The sequence below is a fragment of the Narcine bancroftii genome, chromosome 12 (assembly GCF_036971445.1).
Source record: "Narcine bancroftii isolate sNarBan1 chromosome 12, sNarBan1.hap1, whole genome shotgun sequence".
In the NCBI taxonomy this organism is placed as follows: domain Eukaryota; kingdom Metazoa; phylum Chordata; class Chondrichthyes; order Torpediniformes; family Narcinidae; genus Narcine; species Narcine bancroftii.
The window spans coordinates 37,962,394-37,985,214 of record NC_091480.1 but is presented as its reverse complement, the minus strand read 5'-3'; the positions used below and the strand labels follow the sequence as shown (position 1 = coordinate 37,985,214).

General features: G+C 37.9%; 1 protein-coding gene across 2 annotated transcripts in view; it reads right to left on the bottom strand.

The window, feature by feature from the left end:
- tfcp2 (transcription factor CP2) overlaps positions 1-22,821 on the bottom strand; it is a 118,651-nt gene that overhangs the window by 26,551 nt on the left and 69,279 nt on the right. For both annotated transcript variants that reach the window (XM_069906541.1, XM_069906542.1), the window contains exons 8-12: positions 22,602-22,690; positions 22,465-22,513; positions 8,373-8,438; positions 7,321-7,414; positions 5,097-5,187 (exon numbers count right to left, since the gene is read on the bottom strand). In XM_069906541.1, the coding sequence (XP_069762642.1) occupies positions 5,097-5,187; positions 7,321-7,414; positions 8,373-8,438; positions 22,465-22,513; positions 22,602-22,690 (389 nt within the window). The remainder of the gene's footprint in view (positions 1-5,096; positions 5,188-7,320; positions 7,415-8,372; positions 8,439-22,464; positions 22,514-22,601; positions 22,691-22,821) is intronic.

The following is a 22,821-nucleotide window of genomic DNA, read 5'->3' as shown; positions in this document are numbered from 1 at the left end:
TAAACAAAAATATTATGAGTTGGGAGGTTTAGCTTGGCAATTGAAAACGGAGCATGCATCAAGGGTTATTAATGCTGTCAAAAAGAATTCAAATATTACTTATAAACCACAGGATATAAATGATTATTTTAGAGAGTATTACATTAAGTTATATTCATCTCAATCATTGAATAATGAAGAAGAAATTAATGATTCTTTACAGAAGTTTCAATTACCATTTTTGAATTGCCAAGCTCGGAAAAATTTAGATTGTCCGTTTATGTTGAAAGAAGTTGTTAAAGCTTTAAATCAGGGGTAGCCAACCTTTTAATTTTTAATCTTTAATTTAGACATACATCATGGTAACAGGCCATTTCAAGCCACGTGTACGTATCAGGAGTGTAGGTTAATTGGGCATCACGGACACATAGTCCAAAATGGCCTGTTACTGTGCTGTATTTCTAAATTAAAAATGTAAAATTAAAAGGTTGGCCACCCCTGTTTTAAATTCTATGCAAAACAGGAAATATCTTGGTGACGATGGGATTATGTCTGAATTTTATAAAAAATTTATTGATGCCTTTATTAGTGGAAGTATTAAAACAAGCAACTGTAACTTGTTCTTTATTTGAATCTTTTTCAAATGCTGTAATAACAGTAATACCTAAGAAAGATAAAGATTTATTAAAACCTGAGTCTTATAGACCTATATTGTTATTAAATGTTGATTATAAAATTGTTGTTAAAGTTTTGGCTAATAGAGTAAATGAATATTTAACTGAGTTAGTTCATTTAGATCAATATGGATTTATTAAGAAAAGATATTCTGCTGATAATATAGCTAAATTAATTAGTTTAATTCTCAGAGACAATCGGACCCAGCGTTAGTTTTATTGTTAGATGCAGAAAAGGCTTTTGATAGATTAGAATGGAATTATTTATTTAAGGTTTTACAAAAATTTCAATTTGGGTCAAAATTTATTAATTGGATTAAAGCTTTATATAGAAATCTTATGGCTAAAGTAGTTACTAATGGACAACTTTCTCCTTTTTAAACTAACACAATCGGCTAGACAAGGTTGTCCTTTATCTCCTGCATTGTTTTAGCAATGGTGCAATCAATAAGACAAGATGTTGGTATTAAAGGAATTAAAGTGAATAAAGAGGAATATAAAATTAGTTTGTTTGCAGATGATGTATTGATTTATGTAACAGATCCTGAAAATTCTTTAGTTTATATAAAAAGTTACAAGATTATGGAGAAATATCTGGTTATAAAATTAATTGGAATAAAAGTGAGGCAATGCCGTTAGTAGAAGGAGATTATAATCATTGCAAATGTGTAGCTCAATTTTGGTGGACAAATAATCTGATTAAATATTTAGTTATTAGAATTGATAAAAATTTAGATAATTTGTATGTTAAATTATGTTCCATTATTTAATAAAATTAAAGATGATTTAAATAGATGGAATGATTTACCTATTACTTTAATAGGAAGAGTGAATTGTATTAAAATGAATATCTTTCCAAGGATTCAATATCTTTTTCAATCTATTCCTTGTTTAGAACCCCAAAATTTTTTAAAAGACCTTAATTTAATTGTAAGGAAATTTTATGTAAGGGGAAAATTAATATGGTATGTTTGGAGAAATTAACTTGGAAATTTGAATTTCTTTATATCAAAACAAACTTTTTCCTTTTACTGTCAATAATCAGTTTTTGAAAATGTGGAATCAATTGGGGATTAAGAAGTTGAAAATTGTTTTGAAGCAGAGAAGTTTTTATCTTTCAATCGAATGAAGGAGAAGTTTCAAGTTCCTAATAATATATATTTTTTGTTATTATCATGTTAAAACTTTTTTATTGGGAAAATTAGGCCATAGTTTAAAATTACCGAGATAATCTGCTTTAGAATTATTGCTCACTAAGGAAGAACCAAATAAATTTATTTCTGAGATGTATAAGTTATTACAAAATAAAATGCCTATGTTGAATGTTCATAAATCAAGAATGAAATGGGAACTTGATGGAAATAGAAAGATAGATGAAAATGTTTGGAGAAACTTGTGTAAGGATAGAATGATAACGTTATAAATGTAAGATATAGACTAATACAATATAATTTTTTTACATCAATTGTATTTAATTCCTCAGAAATTAAAGAAATTTGAATTAATTTATGCAGATTTATGTTTTAGATGTAGACAAGAAATAGGTACTTTTTTTCATTCAACTTGGACTTGTTCTAAGGTTAAGAATTTTTGGTTACAAGTAAATTGTTTTTGGAGCAAGTATTAAAAGTAAGTTTACCATTTGATCCAATGTTATTTTTATTAAGGGATATTAAGTCGATTGTTTTAGTATTGAAATTGACTCTGTATCAAATTGAATTTTTACGTTTGGCTCTGGCTTTTTCTCAAAAATGTTTGGCTATTACTTGGAAATCTGATTTAGTTTTAGGAATGCAAAGATGGCATGCTGAAATGAAATCCTGTATTCCTTTGAAAAAGATTATGTACAATTTTAGGGATAAATATAATTTTAGGTATAATTTTTTATCATATTTAAAAACTTTTGGTATTAAAATTTAACCTCCCAGTCTGCTCCAGTGGGTGTCTCAGTTTCCACAGCTAAAAAGTTGATTATTGCTGTTCTTAGTGTTGATCTCCTTTCTTCTTTCTTTGTAGGTGGGTAGGGCAGGAGGGAGGAGGTCGGGTTTTTTTTTATTCAATTACATAATGTTTGTATCAATATGTTATAATTAATGTCATATGATTTAAAATTGTAAATAAAATATTTTAAAAAAACAATGGCTGGACAGGAGAAGCCAGAGAGTAGTGGTGGGTGATGATTGCTTCTCAGACTGGAGGCTTTGACTTGTAGAATGCCTCAGGGATCAGTGCTTTGTCAAGGATTTGTCATCTATATCAATGCTCTGGATGATAATGTAGATTGAATCAGTGAATTTGGAGACAAACTAAGATTGGAGGCGTTGTGGACAGTGAAGAAGGTTTTCAAAGCTTGCAGTGGGATCTGGACCAACTGGAAAAATGACAGATGGAATTTAATGGAGACAAGTATGAGTTGCAGTTTGGAAGGACAAACCAGGAAAGGATATATATAGTAAATGGTAAGGCATTGAGGAGTGTAGTAGAACAGAGGGATCTGGGAATGCCGATACATAATCCCTGAAAGTGGCATCACAGGTGGATAGGCTGTAAAGAGAGGTTTTGGCATATTGGCCTTCAAAAATCAAAGTATTGAGTATAGGAGTTGGGATGTTTTGGTAAAGTTGTATAAGACATTGGTGAGGCCAAATCTGGAGTATTGCCCAGACTTCAGGGACTGAGTTACAAGGAAAAGTTAAACAGGTTAGGACTTTATTCCCTAGAATGTAGAAGAATGAGGGGATATTTGATAGAGGTATTTAAAATTATGAGGGGGACAGACATAAAACGTTGCAGCACAGAAAACAGGCCATTTGGCCCCTATAGTCTGTGCCGACTATCATCTCACTTGTCCCACTGACCAACTCCCATTCCATAACCCTCCAGACATCTCCCATCCATGTATCTATCCAATTTATTCTTAAAACAAAAGATCGAGCCGCATTCACTACATCAGATGGCAGCTCATTCCACACTCCCATCACTCTCTGAGTGAAGAACTTCCCCTAATGTTCCCCCTAAACCTTTCCACTTTCAACTTAAAACTATGACCTCTTGTATTTATCTCCCCCATTCTGTGGAAAAAGCCTACTTACATCCATTCTGTCTATATCTCTCTTAATTCTTCTTCACTCCAAGGAATAAAGTCCTAACCTGTTTAATCTTTCCCTGTATCTCAACTCCTGAAGACCCCGCAACATCCTAATAAATCTTCTCTGCACTCTTTCAATCTTATTGATATCCTTCATACAGTTAGATGCCCAGAACTGCACACAATATTCCAAATTTGGCCTCGCCAATGTCTTAAACAACTTCAACGTATCATCCCAATTCCTATACTCAATACTTTGATTTATAAAGGCTAAGATGCCAAAAGTGTTTTTTACAACCCCGTCCACATGCGACATCATCTTCAGGGAACAATGTATCTGTATTCCCAGATCTCTCTGCTCCTCCACACTCCCTCAGTTGCCCTATCATTTACTCTGTATGTCCTAACTTGGTTTGCCCTTCCAAAATACATCATCTCAACTTGTCTGCATTAAATTCCATCTGCCAATTTTTTGGTCCATTCTCCCAGTTGGTCCAGATCCCTCTGCAAGCAGTTCACGGTGTCTCCTATCTTTGTGTCATCATCAAACTTGCTGGCCAATTTACCATATTATCATCCAGACAACAACCAACAATTGTCCCAACACAGATCCCTGAGACACACCACTAGTGACAGGCTTCCAGTCTGCGAAGCAATCATCCACTATCACTCTCTGTTTTCTCCCACACAACCAATTACGAATCCAGTTTACAACTTCTCCATGGATACCTAGTGTCATAAACTTCTGCACTATCTTCCCATGTGGGAACTTGTCAAAGGCTTTATTAAAGTCCATCCACAGCCTTTCCTTCATATACCTTCTTGGTAACCTCCTCTACAGAGTAAATGTAGATAGGTTTTTTCCACTGAGGGTAGGTGAGATAAAAACCAGGGTACATGGGTTTAGAGCAAAAGGGAAAAAGTTTAGAGGGAACTCGAGGGGGAACTTCTTCACACAGAGAGTGGTAGGAGTGTGGAACGAGCTGCCAGCTGAGGCTGAATTTTAACATTTAAGAAGAATTTGGACAGATACATGGATAGGATTATGGAGGGCTTTGAACTGGGTGCAGGTCAGTGGGACTAGGTAGCAAAATGATTCGGCACAGACTAGAAGGGCTGAAGGAGCCTCTTTCTGTGCTGTAGTGTTCTGTGGTTCTATAAATTGAATCTTGAATTTAAAATTGTGGAGCACAGGGGCAAATAAAGGAAAAAAAAATGTCTTTGACCCAAACATTATGGAGGGCACTATCGTATCCGACCTGCCTATGCAACCGTAGATTGAGAATACATAATCCACTAACATTTCAGTGTTTAAAATTTAAAGATAAACTACAAGGTATAACTGATTAACTTGCCTCCCTTTCAGAGCATTAAAGAGTCGGATCCCATCTGCAGGGCCACAGATCTGGATCACATCGTCTCTGGTCAGTTTTAGCAGATCTCCACCTGTGAATACAAGCAATAGAACCTCACAACTGGCAGAGCAGCAAACATTTGCAAAGAATTCCAATGCAACTCCTGTCATAGTTTTGAAGGAGTGGGGCATTTGCTGTAATACACATGAATATCTACGGTAATGGAAGTCAACCCAGAGGACCGTAAGAGTGGCAGAGAGGAGCATTGGAGTCTCCCTCCCCCCAATGGGCATGATTTACCGGGATCATTGTCTGAAGAGGCCCGCAAAATCATCGAGGACCTTTCGACCCAGCACACAGCATCTTTCAGCTGCTCCCATTGGGGAAGAGATATAGGAATATCAGAGCCAGCACCACCAGGCTGAGGAACAACTTCTTCTCATGGGCTGTGAGAATGCTAAACAACCAAAGGAACTGCTCGCTAACCATCCAAGACTTCATATTCATGAAACAATATTTATTTGTTTGTATTGATGAAATATTTGTTCTGCATATGTATTATTTGTCTGTTTGTGTGTTATGTCTGGCTGTGCGACTGTGTGTTTTGCACCGCGGACCGGAGAACTCAGGTTGTACTTGAACAATCACATGACAATAAACTTGATTTGACTCATTATCTCTACTTCAACTTAATCTTTCCATTGAACACCAAAACTGAAATTCCTTCCCTCCCTCCAGTCACTTTGCCTTCCTACTAAAACCTAAAGATTTGAATTAGTTATTAACTATAACTGAACATTTCACTCGACTAGCCAGTGATATCACGGGCACCAGTCTTCACTCCATCAAGGAATCTACAAGAGGCAGCATCTTAAGAAATCAGCCTCTATCATCAAGGACCCCCACCACCCAGACCATGCCCTATTCACTCTGCTAACATCGGGAAGGATGTACTGGAGTCAGATGAAGAGCACTCAGCGGCCCAAGGACAGCTTCTTCTCCACTGCCATCAGATTCCTGAATGATCAATGAACCAAAGACACTGCCTGACTTTGACTTTTTGTGCTGTCATTTTATATATTTTTGTAAGGTGGCTTAAATAAATGTTTGCACCATGATGCTGGCACAAAACAACAAATTTCATGAATTGTTCATGAACATGAATTCTGATTCTGAAGTCCATTAGTTTACTTCCCTCTTCCTCGTTCAAATAAGGTGGAACCATGTCCATTAAGATCCTTAATTTGGCCTGTTCATTTTAGAGAAGAAAAACACTTAACAGCTGATAAAGCATTGTGCTTCTCCCACGTAAACTTTGCCTTAGTCTCAGATACGTATCCCAATTGAAATCTCAAGTTTCCAATTAAATGTCATAATACAAATTGGCACTTGTGCATTGTGGATGTGAGATGCTACAGAGAATTTATCATACTGTATGTGCCAATCCTTAGAAATTTAACATTTCACCTTAGAATCTGGATCTAAAATTCTTACTTTGGTGGTGAAGTCTCAACACCGCCATCATCTTCCCGCCGACTCTGACACAATCCTGCGCATGCCCCGTTAGTTATTTGCAAAGTCTCAGTGGTCCCCCGCGGGATCCACCCGCCCGCTCCGACTGCTGTTAGCTCTGCTCAGGCCTGTTACAGCCTGTTACAGAATCCAACGGTGGTTTACTTTAAAATACCCAAATAAAATTTAAACCTTTAAATGATCATTTGTTATTAAAATATTGTGATTCGGCTCTTAACAGCATCCACTGGTCAGCGGTAAGTGCCAGATTTTTGGGGGGTTGTCTTATTCAAAGGGCATCGCTCAAAACCAACATTCTGGGTAGAAATTCTGGGGTCGTCCTATACAGTGGCACAGTGTGTGGAGACTACTTCCATCTGGCCCAATCGAATCTAAACCGAGATCCAAGAGAACGAGTTCCAATCCAGCAGCTAGATAATATTAAATTTAGACATTCAGCATGGTAACAGGCCCTTTTGGCCCACAAGACCATGCCGCTCAATTACACCCAATTAACCTACAACGGTACATTTTGAACGGTGGGAGGAAACGGGAGCACCTGGGGAAAACCCACATAGACACAGGGAGAGCGGGATTTGAACCCTGGTCCCAATTGCTGGTGCCATAATAGCGTTGAGCTAAAGCCTACGCTAACTGCACTGTCCAAAATTTTGAAAAATGTTCATCTCAAAGAGTTAATAAGAAAGGGTACCAGAGAAGTTTGCGAAGAGCCTGCAGTATGGAGAAAATCGATTTCTATGTAACCACTGCTGTGCATCCTGTGGTGTGGCTGTTGGCAACAGATTCTACAAAAACAAAAATAGCAAGTCAATCCTCAGATATATTGGTCTGAATAAACAGATACACTCTCATGTAGCCTTGCCCTCAATGTCACAAAAACCTAGGAGGTGATTGTTGACTTCAGGAAGGGGAAACCAGAGGTGTACGATCCAGTGATCATTGGCGGATTGGAGGTGGAGAGGATGAGCAAATTTAGTTCTTGGGAGTCACTATCTTAGAGGATCTTTCCTGGATCCAACACACTAATGGCACTGCTTCCTCTGGAGTTTGCAGAGATTTGGTAATGACATCGGAAACCCTGGCAAATTTCTACAGATGTGTGGTGGAAAGTGTGCTGAATGGCTGCATCATGGTCTTGTATGGGGACGCCAATACCCCTGAATGTAAAGCCCTCCAAAAGGTAGTAGTCACAGCCCAGAACATCAAAGGCAAAACCCTGAGAGAACATTTACCAGGAACGCAACCATCAGAGAGAAGCAGCAATCATCAAGGATCCACATAACCCAAGACATGCTCTGTCACGCTCTGTTCTTGTTGTTACAATCAGGAAAAAGGTACAGGTGCCACAAAACTCACACCACCAGGTTCGGGAACAGCTATTACCCCATCACCATCAAACACCTCAACAACAAACTTAATCAGGGACTCATTTAAGGACTCTTACTTTTACACTTTATTGATTTTTTTCTCTCTGTTTTGCACAGCTTGTTTACATTTCTTTATTTGTTTACATGTGTATATTGTGCAGTTTATTTTTTGCACTACCAATAACTGGTAATTCTGGCTCACCCACAGGGTTGTATGTGATGTCATGTATGTACTCTGACAATAAATCTGAATCTGATTATGGGAATTTATGGGAAGTCACAAGGAAAGTGTGCTCACAGCAGCATTTGTGGGTCTTTAAACAAAAATACTTTATCAAGACCAGACAAAAGTCCCACCCAATAATGAAAAGCCTACCTGATTTTCAGACACAGGAGACACCGACAATTCTTGACAACCCCACTTCCGAAATGACCCTAATGTCTGATGAGAAAAAGTCACTTGTAAACTTTTGGAAAAAAAACTATAAAATGTATTTTTTTTTACTTTCAATGCCCATATACCTGGTCATACAGTTTCCATTGTGTACACTGAGGAAAAATGTAACATAACAAAAATCACTTACTGAATCTAGCAGAAATCCAACCGAATTAATGGACAGAAGCATGACAAGGCCAAACCTGAATTTTCAGAAAGAACCTACTGTATATGCCGTTGTGTAGGATGGTCCTCCAAACTTAAAAATTTCATCTTTAAATCAGGGTCATCCTATACAACAGGTCTTTAAAAATTTACTTTGTCGTTGAAGTCTCAACACCACTGCCATCTTCCTGCCTGCTCCGACGCAAACTCGTACATGTCCCATTAGTTATTTGCGAGTCTTAGCACTCCCCCGCGGGGTCCATACTGCTCTGACTGCTGTCGGCTCTGTACAGGCTTTAAACAGCCTGATGGTGGTTTATTTTAAAATATCCAAATAAAATATAAACCTTTAAATGATCATTTGTTATTAAAATATTGTGATTTGGTTATTAACAGCATTCACTAGCCAGCAATAAGTGCAGATTTTCTTTTGAGGTGGGGGCAAGGAAGTTTAGGTGGATATTCCAATGGTGTCCTATACATGAGTAGTCCTATACAATGGCATTTATGTTAATTTCCATCAAGAAGATGTACATATAAAATTTAGATGTCAATTGCTGACATTAATTCCTTAATTAATACTCGCTGCAAGAAAACCAAATCTATCGAACTCTCTTCGACCGTGGATAGGGTGCTGATAATTATTGTAAAAACACCACAAAATGCTGGAGGATCTCAGATGGTCTCACAGCGTCCATAGGAGATAAAGGGCTTAAGCCCTTCTTCAAGGAACAAGCAAAGAAAAAGCAATACTGACTAGGGGAGGAGTCCAGACCAACAAAAGGTGTTAATTGGATAAGAGATGGGGAGAGGTGACCACAGGGATGCTCCACTTGTGCCCACACCTCCTCCCTCACCACCATTTTGGGCCCCAAACAGTCCTTCCAAGTGAAGCAACATTTCACTTGTGAATCTGCAGGGGTCATCTAATTCATCCAGAGCTCCCGTTGTGGTCTCCATTACATCAGACACTGGGTGCAGACTGGGAGATCACTGTTGAGCACCTCAGCTCTGTCTGCTACAATAGTATGGATCTCCCAGTGGGTACCCATTTCAATTACCCACTCCATTCCTTTGATGACATGTCTGTCCATGGTCTCATTCACTGTCAGAATGAAACCACCTGCAAATTGAGGAACAACACCTCATCTTCTGACTGGGCACCCTCCAACCAGATGCCATTAATATCGACTTCCCGGACTTATTTAAACCACCACCCCCCCCCCCCCCACCATCAACTTCCCTCTTTTCCCTTTGTCTCCTTTCACACAGCCAAATTCAATTCTCACCTCTCCCCTTATCACATTTTGTCATGAATATTGTATTTCTGTTCATGAATTCTTCTGCAGACATATCCACAACTGCCTCCTGAAGCATGTTTCTGATCTGTTGGACATATGTTTGGGGAGTTCTTCTTTATTATAATGAGAATTCTTTTGTCATCAGTAGAGGAGGTCTTCCTTGGAAAAGTACTGAAAAAGGATTACAGAGAGCTAGGACAGAAACTAAGAAATAGGACAGCCAGGGTGGTGATCTCTGGTTTGCTACCTATGCCAAGTGCAACTGAGGACAAAAATGGAAGGTTAAGAAAAATGAATGTGTGGCTGAGGGGCTGGTGTAAAGGACAGGGTTTTGGCTTCTTGGATCATTGGGATCTCTTTTGGGGAAGGCATGACCTCTACAAGAAGGATGGGTTACACCTAAACGCAAAAGGGGTCAATATATTGGCAGCTAGGTTTGGTACAGCTGTCGGGTGCGGTTTAAACTAATTTGGCAGGGGGGTGGGAACCTGTATGATAGGGCAAAGGACAGAAAAGATAAAACAGGAAAAGTTAGGTTAGGCAGCGAAAGTAAAAAATCAGAAAGAGCAAGGAGGGTGAAAGAAGCAAATCTGAAGAATGCAAGAAGCATTCGGAACAAGGTAGATGAATTAGCTGTGGAAATTGAGATAAACAAATATGATTTGATTGGGATTACAGAAACATGGCTGCAGGGTGGGCAAGCCTGGGAACTTAACATCCCGGAGTATACGATATTTAGGAGGAATCGGCAAGAAAGAAAAGGGGGTGGGTAGTATTGATGGTGAGAGAAGGGACCGACACGATTGACAGGAAGGATATCAACTCGGAAGATGCGGAATCTATATGGGTAGAACTGAGGAATAGCAAGGGGCGGAAAACATTAGTGGGGGTGGTATATAGGCCTCCAAATAGTAGTGTAGAGAGAGGTGAGGGAAGGCATTAAAAGAGAAATTAGAAAAGCGTGCAATAAGGGAACAGCTGTCATCATGGGAGACTTTAATTTGCATATAGATTGGACTAGCCAAATTAGTAAAAATACTGAGGAGGAGGAATTCCTTGAATGTTTATGGGACGGTTATCTAGACCAATATGTCGAGGAACCAACTCGGGAGCAGGCCATTTTAGATTGGGTATTATGCAATGATAAGGGGCTAATCAACAACCTTGTTGTACGAGGCCCTTTGGGTAGGAGCGATCACAATATGATCGAATTCTCACTCGACATGGAGAGTGATGAAATTAAAACCGAGACTAAGGTCCTGAATTTAAATAAAAGGAATTATGATGGTATGAGACGGGAGTTGAGTAAGATTGATTGGGTGGTGTTTATGGGGAAGTTGACTGTGGATAGACAATGGAAAGCATTCACAGATCTAATGGAGAAATTGCAAAAATCGTTTATACCGGTTTGGCATAAAAATAAACCAAAAAAGGTGACTCAACCGTGGATAACAAGAGAAATTAGAGACAGCATTAGGTCCAAAGAGCATATCAATTGGCCAAAAAAAGTACCACAACCGAAGACCGGGAGCAGTTCAAGATACACCAAAGGAGGACAAAGGGATTAATCAAGAGAGCAAAAATAAATTACGAAAGTAAGCTTGCGGCAAATATAAAAACCGACTGCAAAAGCTTTTATAAATATGTCAAGAGGAAAAGATTGGTGAAATCCAGAGTAGGTCCCTTGCAGTCGGAATCAGGGGAATATATAATGGGGAATAAGGAAATGGCAGACCAATTAAATTCTTACTTTAGTTCTGTTTTTACAAGAGCGGATACAAATAACCTCCCAAGGACGTTGGGAAACATAGAGACTAATGCAAGGGAGGAACTGAAAGAAATCAGTATCTCTAAGGACATGGTCTTGGGGAAATTGATGGGATTGAAGGCAGATAAATCCCAAGGGCCTGATAATCTACATCCTAGGATACTTAAGGAAGTGGCCATTCAGATAGCACATGCTTTAAGAAATATTTTCCAGAACTCAATAGACTCAGGATCAGTACCCATGGATTGGAGGGTAGCTAATGTTACCCCACTATTTAAAAAGGGGGGTAGAGAAAAAGCGGGGAATTATAGGCCGGTGAGCCTTACATCAGCAGTGGGCAAAATGATGGAATCCATTATTAAGGATACAATAGCGGAGCATATGACTAGCAGAGAAGGGATCGGACGGAGTCAACATGGATTTACAAAAGGTAAATCATGCTTGACAAAACTATTGGAATTCTTTGAGATGGTGACAGGTAAAATAGATGGGGGAGAGCCAGTGGATGTGGTGTACCTGGACTTCCAAAAGGCCTTCGATAAGGTCCTGCATAAACAACTGGCTTACAAAATCAAGGCTCATGGGATTGGGGGAAAAGTATTGATGTGGATTGAGAACTGGCTGGCAGGTAGAAGACAGAGAGTTGGGATAAATGGCTCGTTTTCTGAGTGGCAGGCGGTGACCAGTGGGGTGCCACAGGGATCTGTACTGGGACCCCAGCTGTTCACAATTTACATTAATGATCTGGATGAGGGGATTGGATGTAATATCTCCAAATTTGCAGATGACACTAAGCTAGGAGGGGTTGTGTGCACGGAAGAGAGGGTCAGGAAGCTCCAGTGTGATGTGGATAAATTGAGAGACTGGGCAGATACATGGCAAATGCACTACAATGTGGATAAATGTGAGGTTATCCACTTTCGTAATACAAACCGGAGGGCAGATTACTATTTGAATGGCAATAGATTAAGAGATGGGGAAGTGCAGAGAGACCTAGGGGTACTTGTACATCAGTCTTTGAAGGCGAGCATGCAGGTACAGCAGGCGGTTAAAAAGGCAAATGGTATGTTGGCCTTCATATCAAGAGGGTTTGAGTATAGGAACAAGGATACCTTACTGCAGCTGTACAGGGCCTTGGTGAGACAACACCTGGAGTATTGTGTGCAGTTTTGGTCACCTTATCTAAGGAAGGATGTTCTTGCAATGGAGGGAGTGCAGAGGCGATTCACCAGGCTGATACCTGGAATGGCAGGAATGACTTATGAGGAAAGATTGCGCAAATTGGGATTGTACTCGCTGGAGTTTAGAAGATTGAGAGGGGATCTCATAGAGACATATAAAATTCTGGCAGGACTGGACAGAATGGATACAGATGGGATGTTTCCAAGGATGGGAAAATCCAGAACCCGGGGCCATGGTTTGAGGATAATAGGCAAACCATTTAGGACCAGATGAGGAGGAATTTCTTGACCCAGAGGGTGGTGAATCTGTGGAATACATTGCCACAGAGGGCAGTAGAGGCAGGTTCATTAAATATATTTAAGAGGGAATTAGATCTATTTCTTCAGTAGAGAGAAGACGGGGACGGGGTACTGAACTTTAAGATCAGCCATGATCTCGTTGAATGGCGGAGCAGGCTCGAAGGGTCGAATGACCTACTCCTATCTTCTATGTAACTCCGGAGAAATTAAGGAAATATAAGTTTATTTCTTCGGATTTATGTTTTAGATGTCATAAGGAGGTAGATTCTTTTTTACATTCTACTTGGTTATGTGAGACGGTGAAACCCTTTTGGAATAGATTTAAGGAACTTTTAGAAGCTATTTTCAAAGTGAAACTTCCATTAGATCCTTTAGTATTTTTATTGGGTAATATTAAAAGGTTGAGTTTAGAATTAAAATTAAATAAATTTCAAATTGCCTTTTTTGTGATTGACTTTAGCTGTGGCTAGAAAATGTTTGGCAATTACTTGGAAAAATGAGACTAATTTTAGTATTCAGAGATGACATATGGAGATGAGATCTTGTATTCCATTGGAAAAGATTACATATAATTTACGTAATAATTATTCCTTTTATGGTAAAACTTGGAGCCCGTATTCGGATTACACGAGGTAGAATTATTAAATCCCCTTTCCGTGCATTAGTGGTGTTGCTCCAAACAATGGTAATTAATTGATGAGTTTTATGTTATGTGATCTCCTCTTTCTTCCTTTCTTTTTTCTTTTTGGGGGTAGATTAGAGGGGGGGTGGGTAGGGTGAGTGGGTTAGGGTAGGGGATGGGGGGTTGTCAGTGTTTTTTTTTGTTTTTTTAAATATACATAAAAATATCATGTATGTATTTTGTCCTTTTTAAGTTGTATCTGTTATTTTATGTTTAACAAATCTATCACGATTTAATAAATAAAATTTTCCACAAAAAAAAACAAGTTTGCTGATGACACAATGTTTGGAGGTGTTGTGGACAATGAGGAAAGGTTTCAAAGCTTGCAGAGCAATCTGGACTAGATGGAAAAATAGGCTGCAAAATGTCAGATGGAATTTAGTGCAGATGTGTGAGGTGTTGCATTTTGGCAGGACAAACCAAGAAAGGACATACTGAAGAGGGATCTGGGAATACATATACAGTACATATTTCCCTGAAAGTGGCGTCACAGGTAAAAATATGTAATTAAAAAAGAATTCATTACATTTTAAAATAATATTTTAAATTTAGACATAGAGCACGGAAACAGGCCCTTTTGGCCCACAAGCCCATCCTACCCAATTACACCCATTGACCTACAACATAAGGTACATTTTGAACGGTGGGGGTTGAAACTGGAGCCCCCAGAGAAAACCCACGTAGACACAGGGAGAACATACATACTTCTGACGGACAGCGTGGGATTTGAACCCTGGTCCTGATCACTGATGCTGTAATAGCATTGTGCTAACTGACATGCTAACCGTGGTAGGTAGATCTGGTTGTAAAGAGAACTTTTGGCATATTGGCCTTCATAAATGGAAGTACTGAGTATTGGGATGTTCTGGTGGTACAAGACATTGGTGAGGCCAAATATGAACTATGGTGTGCAGTTTTGGTCACCTAACTACAGGAAAGATAGCAATAAAACTGAAAGAGTGCAGAGAAGATTTATTGGGACTTCAGGAACTGAGACACAGGGTAAGGTTAAATAAGATAGGACTTTATTTCCTGGAGCGTAAAAGAATGAGGGGAGATTTGATCGAGGTATATAAAATTATGATGAGTATAGATAGAGTAAATGCAAGTAGGCTCTCTCTACTGAAGTTAGGTGAGATACAAACCAGAGAACATGGGTTAAGGGTGAATGAAAGGGGAGAAGTTTAGGGGGAATATTAGGGGAAACTTCTTCACACAGTGGTGGGTGTGTAGAACAACCTGCCAACTGAAGTGGAGAATGCAGGCTCAATTTTAACATTTACAAAGAATTTGGATGGGTTTGGAAATAAAATAGTTTGGTATAGATGAGAATGGCTCTCTCTCCGGCAGCTAATAATAATAATAATTAATACTGCTCCTATTGGCTTTTTGGGGGTATATAAGGAGAAAATGTTTTGTATTGTTATACTTTAATATCTATATTTTACATTTTTTCTGAATAAATAAAGTTTTTTTAAAAAGAATTTGGACAAGCACAAAGATGGGAGGGTTTGGAGGGTTAAGGACAGGGTGCAGGTCCGTGGGACTAAGCAGAAAAATAGTTCGACACAGACTAGAAGGACTGAAGAGCTTGGTTCTGTGCTGTAATGTTTTATAGTTCTATGGACATTTGAATTACTAATTAGCCATGGGAACTTGATTCCAAAATAGGAAAGGATATGTAATTGGTCACAGAACAACACCAGAAGACCCAAAAACTTTCAAAGAGAATGCTCATGAGGCAATATACAGTAGATTCTCCATTATCTGGAATTCAATCAACCTGAAACTCAAAAGAAGAGTACCAAGAACTTTACAGAGAGATAGAAGATAAAACAGATGGACAGAATATAGATAAAGCTTTTTTTGAATAACAAATTAGAGCATTAAAAGAATGGTTGTCATTAGAATTTAGTGCAATTAAAAGAAAAATGAAAAGAACAGAAGATAAAATGCAAAGATTAGAACTAGTCATGACAGAAATAGGGAAAAGAGTAGAAAATGTGGAAGAACAAGAAACGGCTGTAGAAATGGAAGTAAACGACTTAAGAGGAAAATTGGAAGAAAGTGATAAAAAAAATTAAAGAGACACAAGAGTTGTTAGCTTAGAAAATTGATATGTTGGAAAATTATAGTAGGCGAAACAACATAAAAATAGTGGGCCTAAAGGAAGATGAAGAAGACACAAATATGAAGGAATTTATAAAAGAATGGATCCCGAAGGTCTTTGGTATGACAGAAATACAGGAAGGAATGGAAATAGAAAGGGTCACACAGAACACTAGCTCCGAAACCAAAGATACATCAAAAACCAAGATCCATTAAACCATTGGAATACAAGGGTCAAAAAATATTTTTTTACCCAGACATAAGTTTTGAACTCTTAAAGAAGAGGAAGGAGTTTAATACAGCAAAATAGATCCGATGGAACAAAGGTTATAACTTCATGTTAAGACGTCCAGCTATGCTTAAAATATTTATCCCTGGGGAAGACTGTTCTCGGATCCGGAGGAAGAACAAGAATTTGCAGAATGCTTGCAAGACAGAAGGAGAGATGAAGAGATGTAATAAGAATGAAGAATGGCAATAAAATATATATAAGGATGTAAAAACAATGTATATGTAAAGAACTAAAGAAGGGAAAAAGGAGGAAAGGAAGGAAGTATGGGGAAAAAGGAGAACTTTGTTCTATCTGTAAAAAAAAGTGTTTTCTGGGGGGCGTTGGGGAGGGGGGGGAGAGAATAACTGTCACTAAGAAATCAGTTGATGCTTGCAAGCAGGATCGCAATCCAAATGGAAAGGGGAGTTGTGGTTGACCGGCAAGGGATAAGGGGCAACTCGGGGGGGGGGGTTTATTTGGTTATTTGGGGTTAAGGTAATATTGGAAGTGGGAGTTGTTGGAGTATTTTATGTTTTAAATGTGTTTAAAAAGGGAAAACTGAGAGATGAAAATGGGGAAAAGGGGGATGGTGGTGGTGAGGAAGCGGAAATGAGGTGTACACAGGATATGAGATGGCCACGTTGAACTATATGACTATAAATATTAATGGAATACATAACCAAATGAAAAGGAAGAGGCTATTAAATTTACTGAAAAAAGAAAAAATAGATATTTGTGCAGAAAATGCACCTAACTGAAGTGGAACATAATAAATTACAGAGACTGGGTAGGCCACATAGCGGCAGCATCATATAATTCAAAAGATAGAGGTGTAGCTATATTAATTAATAAAAATGTACCAATCAAAATAGAGGAGGAAATAACAGATCCAGCAGGGAGGAATGTAGTGATAAAGTGTCAGGTATATTCAGAATTATGGAATTTGCTCAATATATATGCACCTAATGAGGAAGATCAAAAGTTTATGCAAGTTATTTTTTTGAAGATTGTAGATACACAAGGAAGTATATTGATAGGAGGGGATTTTAACTTTAATTTGGATCCAATGTTGGATAAAGCTGGACAAAAGACTAGTAAAAAGAATAAAGTTGCCAAATTTATGGTTAAATCAATGCAGGAAATGAAACTTATGGATATATGGAGGAGGTAGCACCCAAGAGAGAAGGAATACTCATATTATTCGAGTAGGCATAAAACATACTCAAGGATTGGTATGTTTTTGTTGTTGGCCCATACTAAAGGGAAAGTTGGGAAAACTGAATATAAAGCTAGATTACTATCTGATCATTCACCCCTGTTATTTGCAATAGAACTGGAGGACATCCCACCAAGAACTGCATGCTACTTAAAAGGCAGGAATTTAGAGAGTTTATTGAATGCCAAATTAAAACATATTTTGAAATAAATACCGAATCAGTGAAAGACAAATTTATATTATGCGACGCAATGAAAGCCTTCATTTGAGGGCAGGTAATAAGTTATAAAACTAAGATGAAAAAGGACTACAATCGGGAAATAGATCACTTGGAAAGGGAAATAGTAATGACAGAAAAGGAACTAGCAAAAAGGGATGATATAAAAAGAAAAGAATTGGCGGACAAAAAAAATTAAAATACAAAACATTACAAACGTACAAGGTGGAGAAGAACATAATGAAAATAAAGCAAAAGTATTACGAACTAGGAGAAAAAACACACAAAATATTAGCCTGGCAACTTAAAACAGAACAAGCTAAAAGAACTGTATTGGCATCAAGGAAAAAGGACAAACAAATTACATTTAATCCAATAGAGATTAATGAGAACTTTAAGGAATTTTATGAACAATTATACCAAACTGAGAACGAGGGGAAAGATGATAAAATAGAAGAGTTTTTAGCTAAAATTGAACTGCCAAAATTGCAAGAAGAGGAATGAAACAAACTGATAAAACCATTTGAAATACAGGAAGTACAGGATATATTAAAAAAAGCTGCCGAACAATAAAACGCCTGGAGAGGATGGATTCCCAATAGAATTCTATAAAACATTTAAAGAGTTATTAATTTCTCCTCTCCTGGAAGTAATGAACACAAAAGTAAGAAACGCAAAACTTGCCAGATTCATGTAAGACAGCAATAATTCTTTGGCTTGGCTACGCGGACGAAGATTTATGGAGGGTTTAAATGTCCACGTCAGCTGCAGGCTCGATTGTGGCTGACAAGTCCGATGCGGGACAGGCAGTCACGGTTGCAGGATCTTCAGCAGCGTGGACTCGATGCTGTCGGCCTCTGCCATCTCGAGTACTTCGATGTTAGGGATGAAGTCGCTCCAATGAATGTTGAGGATGGAGCGGAGACAACACTGGTGGAAGCGTTCTAGGAGCCGTAGGTGATGCCGGTAGAGGACCCATGATTCGGAGCCGAACAGGAGTGTGGGTATGACAACGGCTCTGTATACGCTTATCTTTGTGAGGTTTTTCAGTTGGTTGTTTTTCCAGACTCTTTTGTGTAGTCTTCCAAAGGCGCTATTTGCCTTGGCGAGTCTGTTGTCTATCTCGTTGTCGATCCTTGCATCTGATGAAATGTTGCAGCCGAGATAGGTAAACTGGTTGACCGTTTTGAGTTTTGTGTGCCCGATGGAGATGTGGGGGGGGCTGGTAGTCATGGTGGGGAGCTGGCTGATGGAGGACCTCAATTTTCTTCAGGCTGACTTCCAGGCCAAACATTTTGGCAGTTTCCGCAAAACAGGACGTCAAGCGCTGAAGAGCTGGCTCTGAATGGGCAACTAAAGCGGCATCGTCTGCAAAGAGTAGTTCACGGACAAGTTTCTCTTGTGTCTTGGTGTGAGCTTGCAGGCGCCTCAGATTGAAGAGACTGCCATCCGTGCAGTATCGGATGTAAACAGCGTCAAATTATTAGCATTCAGATTGGCTGATTGTGTACCAAAAATAGTAAAACAAGATCAAACTGGATTTATTAAGACAAACAGCGGATAATGTCTGTAAACTTATTAATCTAATTCATGTAGTTCAAAGAAATAAGAAGCCAACAGTGGCTGTTGCTTCAGACGCAGAAAAAGCCTTTGACAGAGAAGAATGGAATTATTTATTTAAAGTATTACAGAGGTTTAATCTACCAGAAAAATATATTAATTGGATTAAAGTATTATATAATGGACCATTGGCGAAGGTAATAGTAAATGGATATGTATTGAACCAATTTAAATTAAGTAGGTCAACTAAGCAGGGATGTCCATTATCCCCCTCATTGTTCGCTTTAGCAATAGAACCATTGGCAGAACTGATAAGAACAGAAAATAAAATAAAAGGGATAAAAATAAAGGAGGAGTGTAAAATCAGCTTATTTGCAGCTGACATCATAGTATACTTAACAGAACCAGAAATATCAATAAAAGAATTACATAAGAAATTGAAGGAGTATGGAGAAATATCGGGGGGTATAAGATCAACGCAAATAAAAGTGAAGTGATGCCAATGAGTAACGCAGATTATACAGAATTTAAAAAAGAATCACCATTTAAATGGCAAACACAAGCAATCCGATACCTAGGTATGAAGTTAGATAATAACTTAAGCCACCTGTACAAATTAAATTATCAGCCACTAATAAAGAAATTGCAGGAAGACTTAGAACATTGGAAAGAATTACCGCTAATGTTGATAGGGAGGGTAAATTGCATTAAAATGAATGTCTTCCCAAGGATACAATAGTTATTTCAATCGTTGCCAATTCCCTTAACAGAGAAATTCTTTAATGAACTAAAGAGAATAATAAGGAAATTCTTGTGGAAAGGGGGGGGGGAAACTGAGGATAGCATTAGATAAATTAACAGAGAGGTACAACCAAGGTGGTTTGGAGTTACCAAACTTTAACAATTATTATAGAGCAGCACAATTAAGGTATTTATCAGATTTTTACCAGACAAGGGAAAAGCCAGACTGGACTAAGATAGAACTAGATAAAATAGGGAACATATACTTTATAAGCAATATAACAGCTCACCAGTATTGCATCATTTACTTAATATAGGAAGAAGATCCATTTAGAAAGGAAAAAAACGAATTACCCAAATACCAAAATTGTTATTGATACAAAACCCACTAATCCCTTTTACAATAGATAACCTTTCCTTTAGAGAATGGGAGAGGAAAGGAATCAAAATAATAGAAAATTGTTTTTTAGGAAATAATTTATTAACATTTGAACAGTTGAAGTACAAATATGGAATAACTCATGGTACAATGTTTGAATATCATCAACTGAAAGCTTATTTAAAGGATAAATTGGGAAACAGACTGAGATTACCAGAAGGAAGCAGCTTTGAATATGTGATTACAGACACAATGATAATTAAAAGATTTATTACAAACATGTATATTCAGCTGCAAGATAAGGAAAATGAGGAAAATGATGAAATAAGCTATAAACCCAAACAAAAGTGGGAAAAAGATTTAAACATAAAGATAAAAAATGAAAAATGGGAAAAGTTATGTTCTGGAACTATGAAGAATATAATAAACACAAGGTTACGCATGATACAGTATAATTGGTTACACAGGTTATATATCACGCCCCAAAATTTAAAAAAATGGGATCCAACATTATCGGATAGATGTTTTCGCTGTAAGAAGGAAATGGGAACAACAGTACATGTAAGAAAGTGAAAAGGTTTTGGGAAAATCTAAATCAGATATTAAATAAAATCACAAAAAAATAACATACCAAAAAATCCAGAGATCTTTCTTCTAAGTAATATAAGTAAGGAATTAGGCCTCAAATTGGATAAAGCGCAAAAAAGATTTATTATGATAGCCTTAGCAGTAGCAAAAAAATGTATGTCAACTTTTAAAATGGAAGAGAGCCTGAGAGTACAGCAATGGTACATGGAAATGAATAAATGTATTCCATTAGAAAAAATAACATATAATTAAAAAAAATAAAGTCACATTATTTGAACAAATTTGGGAACCGTACATGGAACATAACAGAGAAGGCTTGCCTTGGACCTCCACCCCCTAAAATGATAAGAAGACAAAACAACTTGTGTAAAAGTAGATGACACATTTTTCTTGTTTATTTTCATTGTGTGATGATATTGTTTAATGGTTTTATTGCATTGTATGTGTTGAATATTTATTGGTTTTGGAGGGGGGTGGGAAGGGGGGAGGGAGGGTAGAGGGGAAAAAAAGGGAGAAACATTTGTATATATTTTGGTTGATATGGTTCAGTGTGAAAAATAAAAAAATATTAAAAAAAAACAGAAACTAAAAAAAAAGGAAACAAATAAAATTAAAGTTTAAATAAAAGTTTAAAATTGTAAAAGTAAATGTTCTCTGAAGCAATGCATAATCCCTTGGTGAAGATGGGAACAAACATTTACCAGTGGAGCATCCCTGTTATGTCCTGCCCACAGCAGCTGTTTGAATAAAACGGTGTCCCCCAGGATGACAAGCCGGCTGATTCCACTGGTGCTGGGGCGACTCTCCCAAAGTGTCTCCCTAGTCAGAATCTTTATTTGTTTTAGGTATATGAGTAAGGTTTTATCTGTAAACTTGGGGAGGGGTGTTAATTACGATGGCAGCACAATTAGCGTAGAGGCTAATGCAACACCGTTACAGTGCCAGCAACCGGTGTTCGAATTTATATTTTGTAAGTTACGGGTATTACTTGAATGAAGTGAACTTTACATAATTAAATACTGCAATACTGATTTTTTTTCCAAATTTCGTTACATTTTGTTCTGTCTTTTGTCTTTTAAACTGTGTATTCTTAATGCAAGTGTATTAGTTAGGCATTGTAACAGTGTCTCAGTCAACCGGAAAATTTGCATATTTGGCATCCGCGATCCCCATAGGTGCCGGTAACAGGGATACAACTGTATTCAGTTTCAACAGAACTCCATAACATACCTTCAAAACATCGATCAAATTGTTCACTTTAGATGTGCAAGGGGAAAGGAGGAGAAAAGAAATCGGAAAAATACAGCTGCCCAGGAGTCAAACATTGGGTAGTACAGCAGCCAGGAGTTCCAGAAAACCAAAGTACAGGCAAGAACTGGATGCATTTTGATGTCAAGCTCCCCACAAGATATGCAGAGTTGGAATATTTGATCACACTAAACAAACTATGGGAATAACAGTGAACACCTAGTTAGGAACACAAAATGATGCAATTCCCAACTTTACTGCAATCAGAGCTAAAGCATATATTCAATGCTAGAAAAATCCACTTACATCAGTGGTTGCAGGAACTGGGTCAGGCTGATGATGAGGGGATCCATTCCTGAAATTAGATGAATAATTTCTAATAAAAATTAACTCTCAAATCGTGGACCTTGTGGTGATAAGAATGTGCCAATAAAGAGACCTACCCTTCAGTTATGGTGAAACTGCCATGTGAACTTGTAAACCCAGGAGACGCTGTGTTGTTAACGTAGGAAATGTCTGGCCATGGAGAACACTGGACAGAGAAATTTCATTAAATACTTAAAATTTATCACACGATGATAATTTTCCCATCTTAATTATATAATATTCAATTATGTGCAGCAAATAAACTGTACATTTTCTGGTTGCTATAGAAGTTTTCAT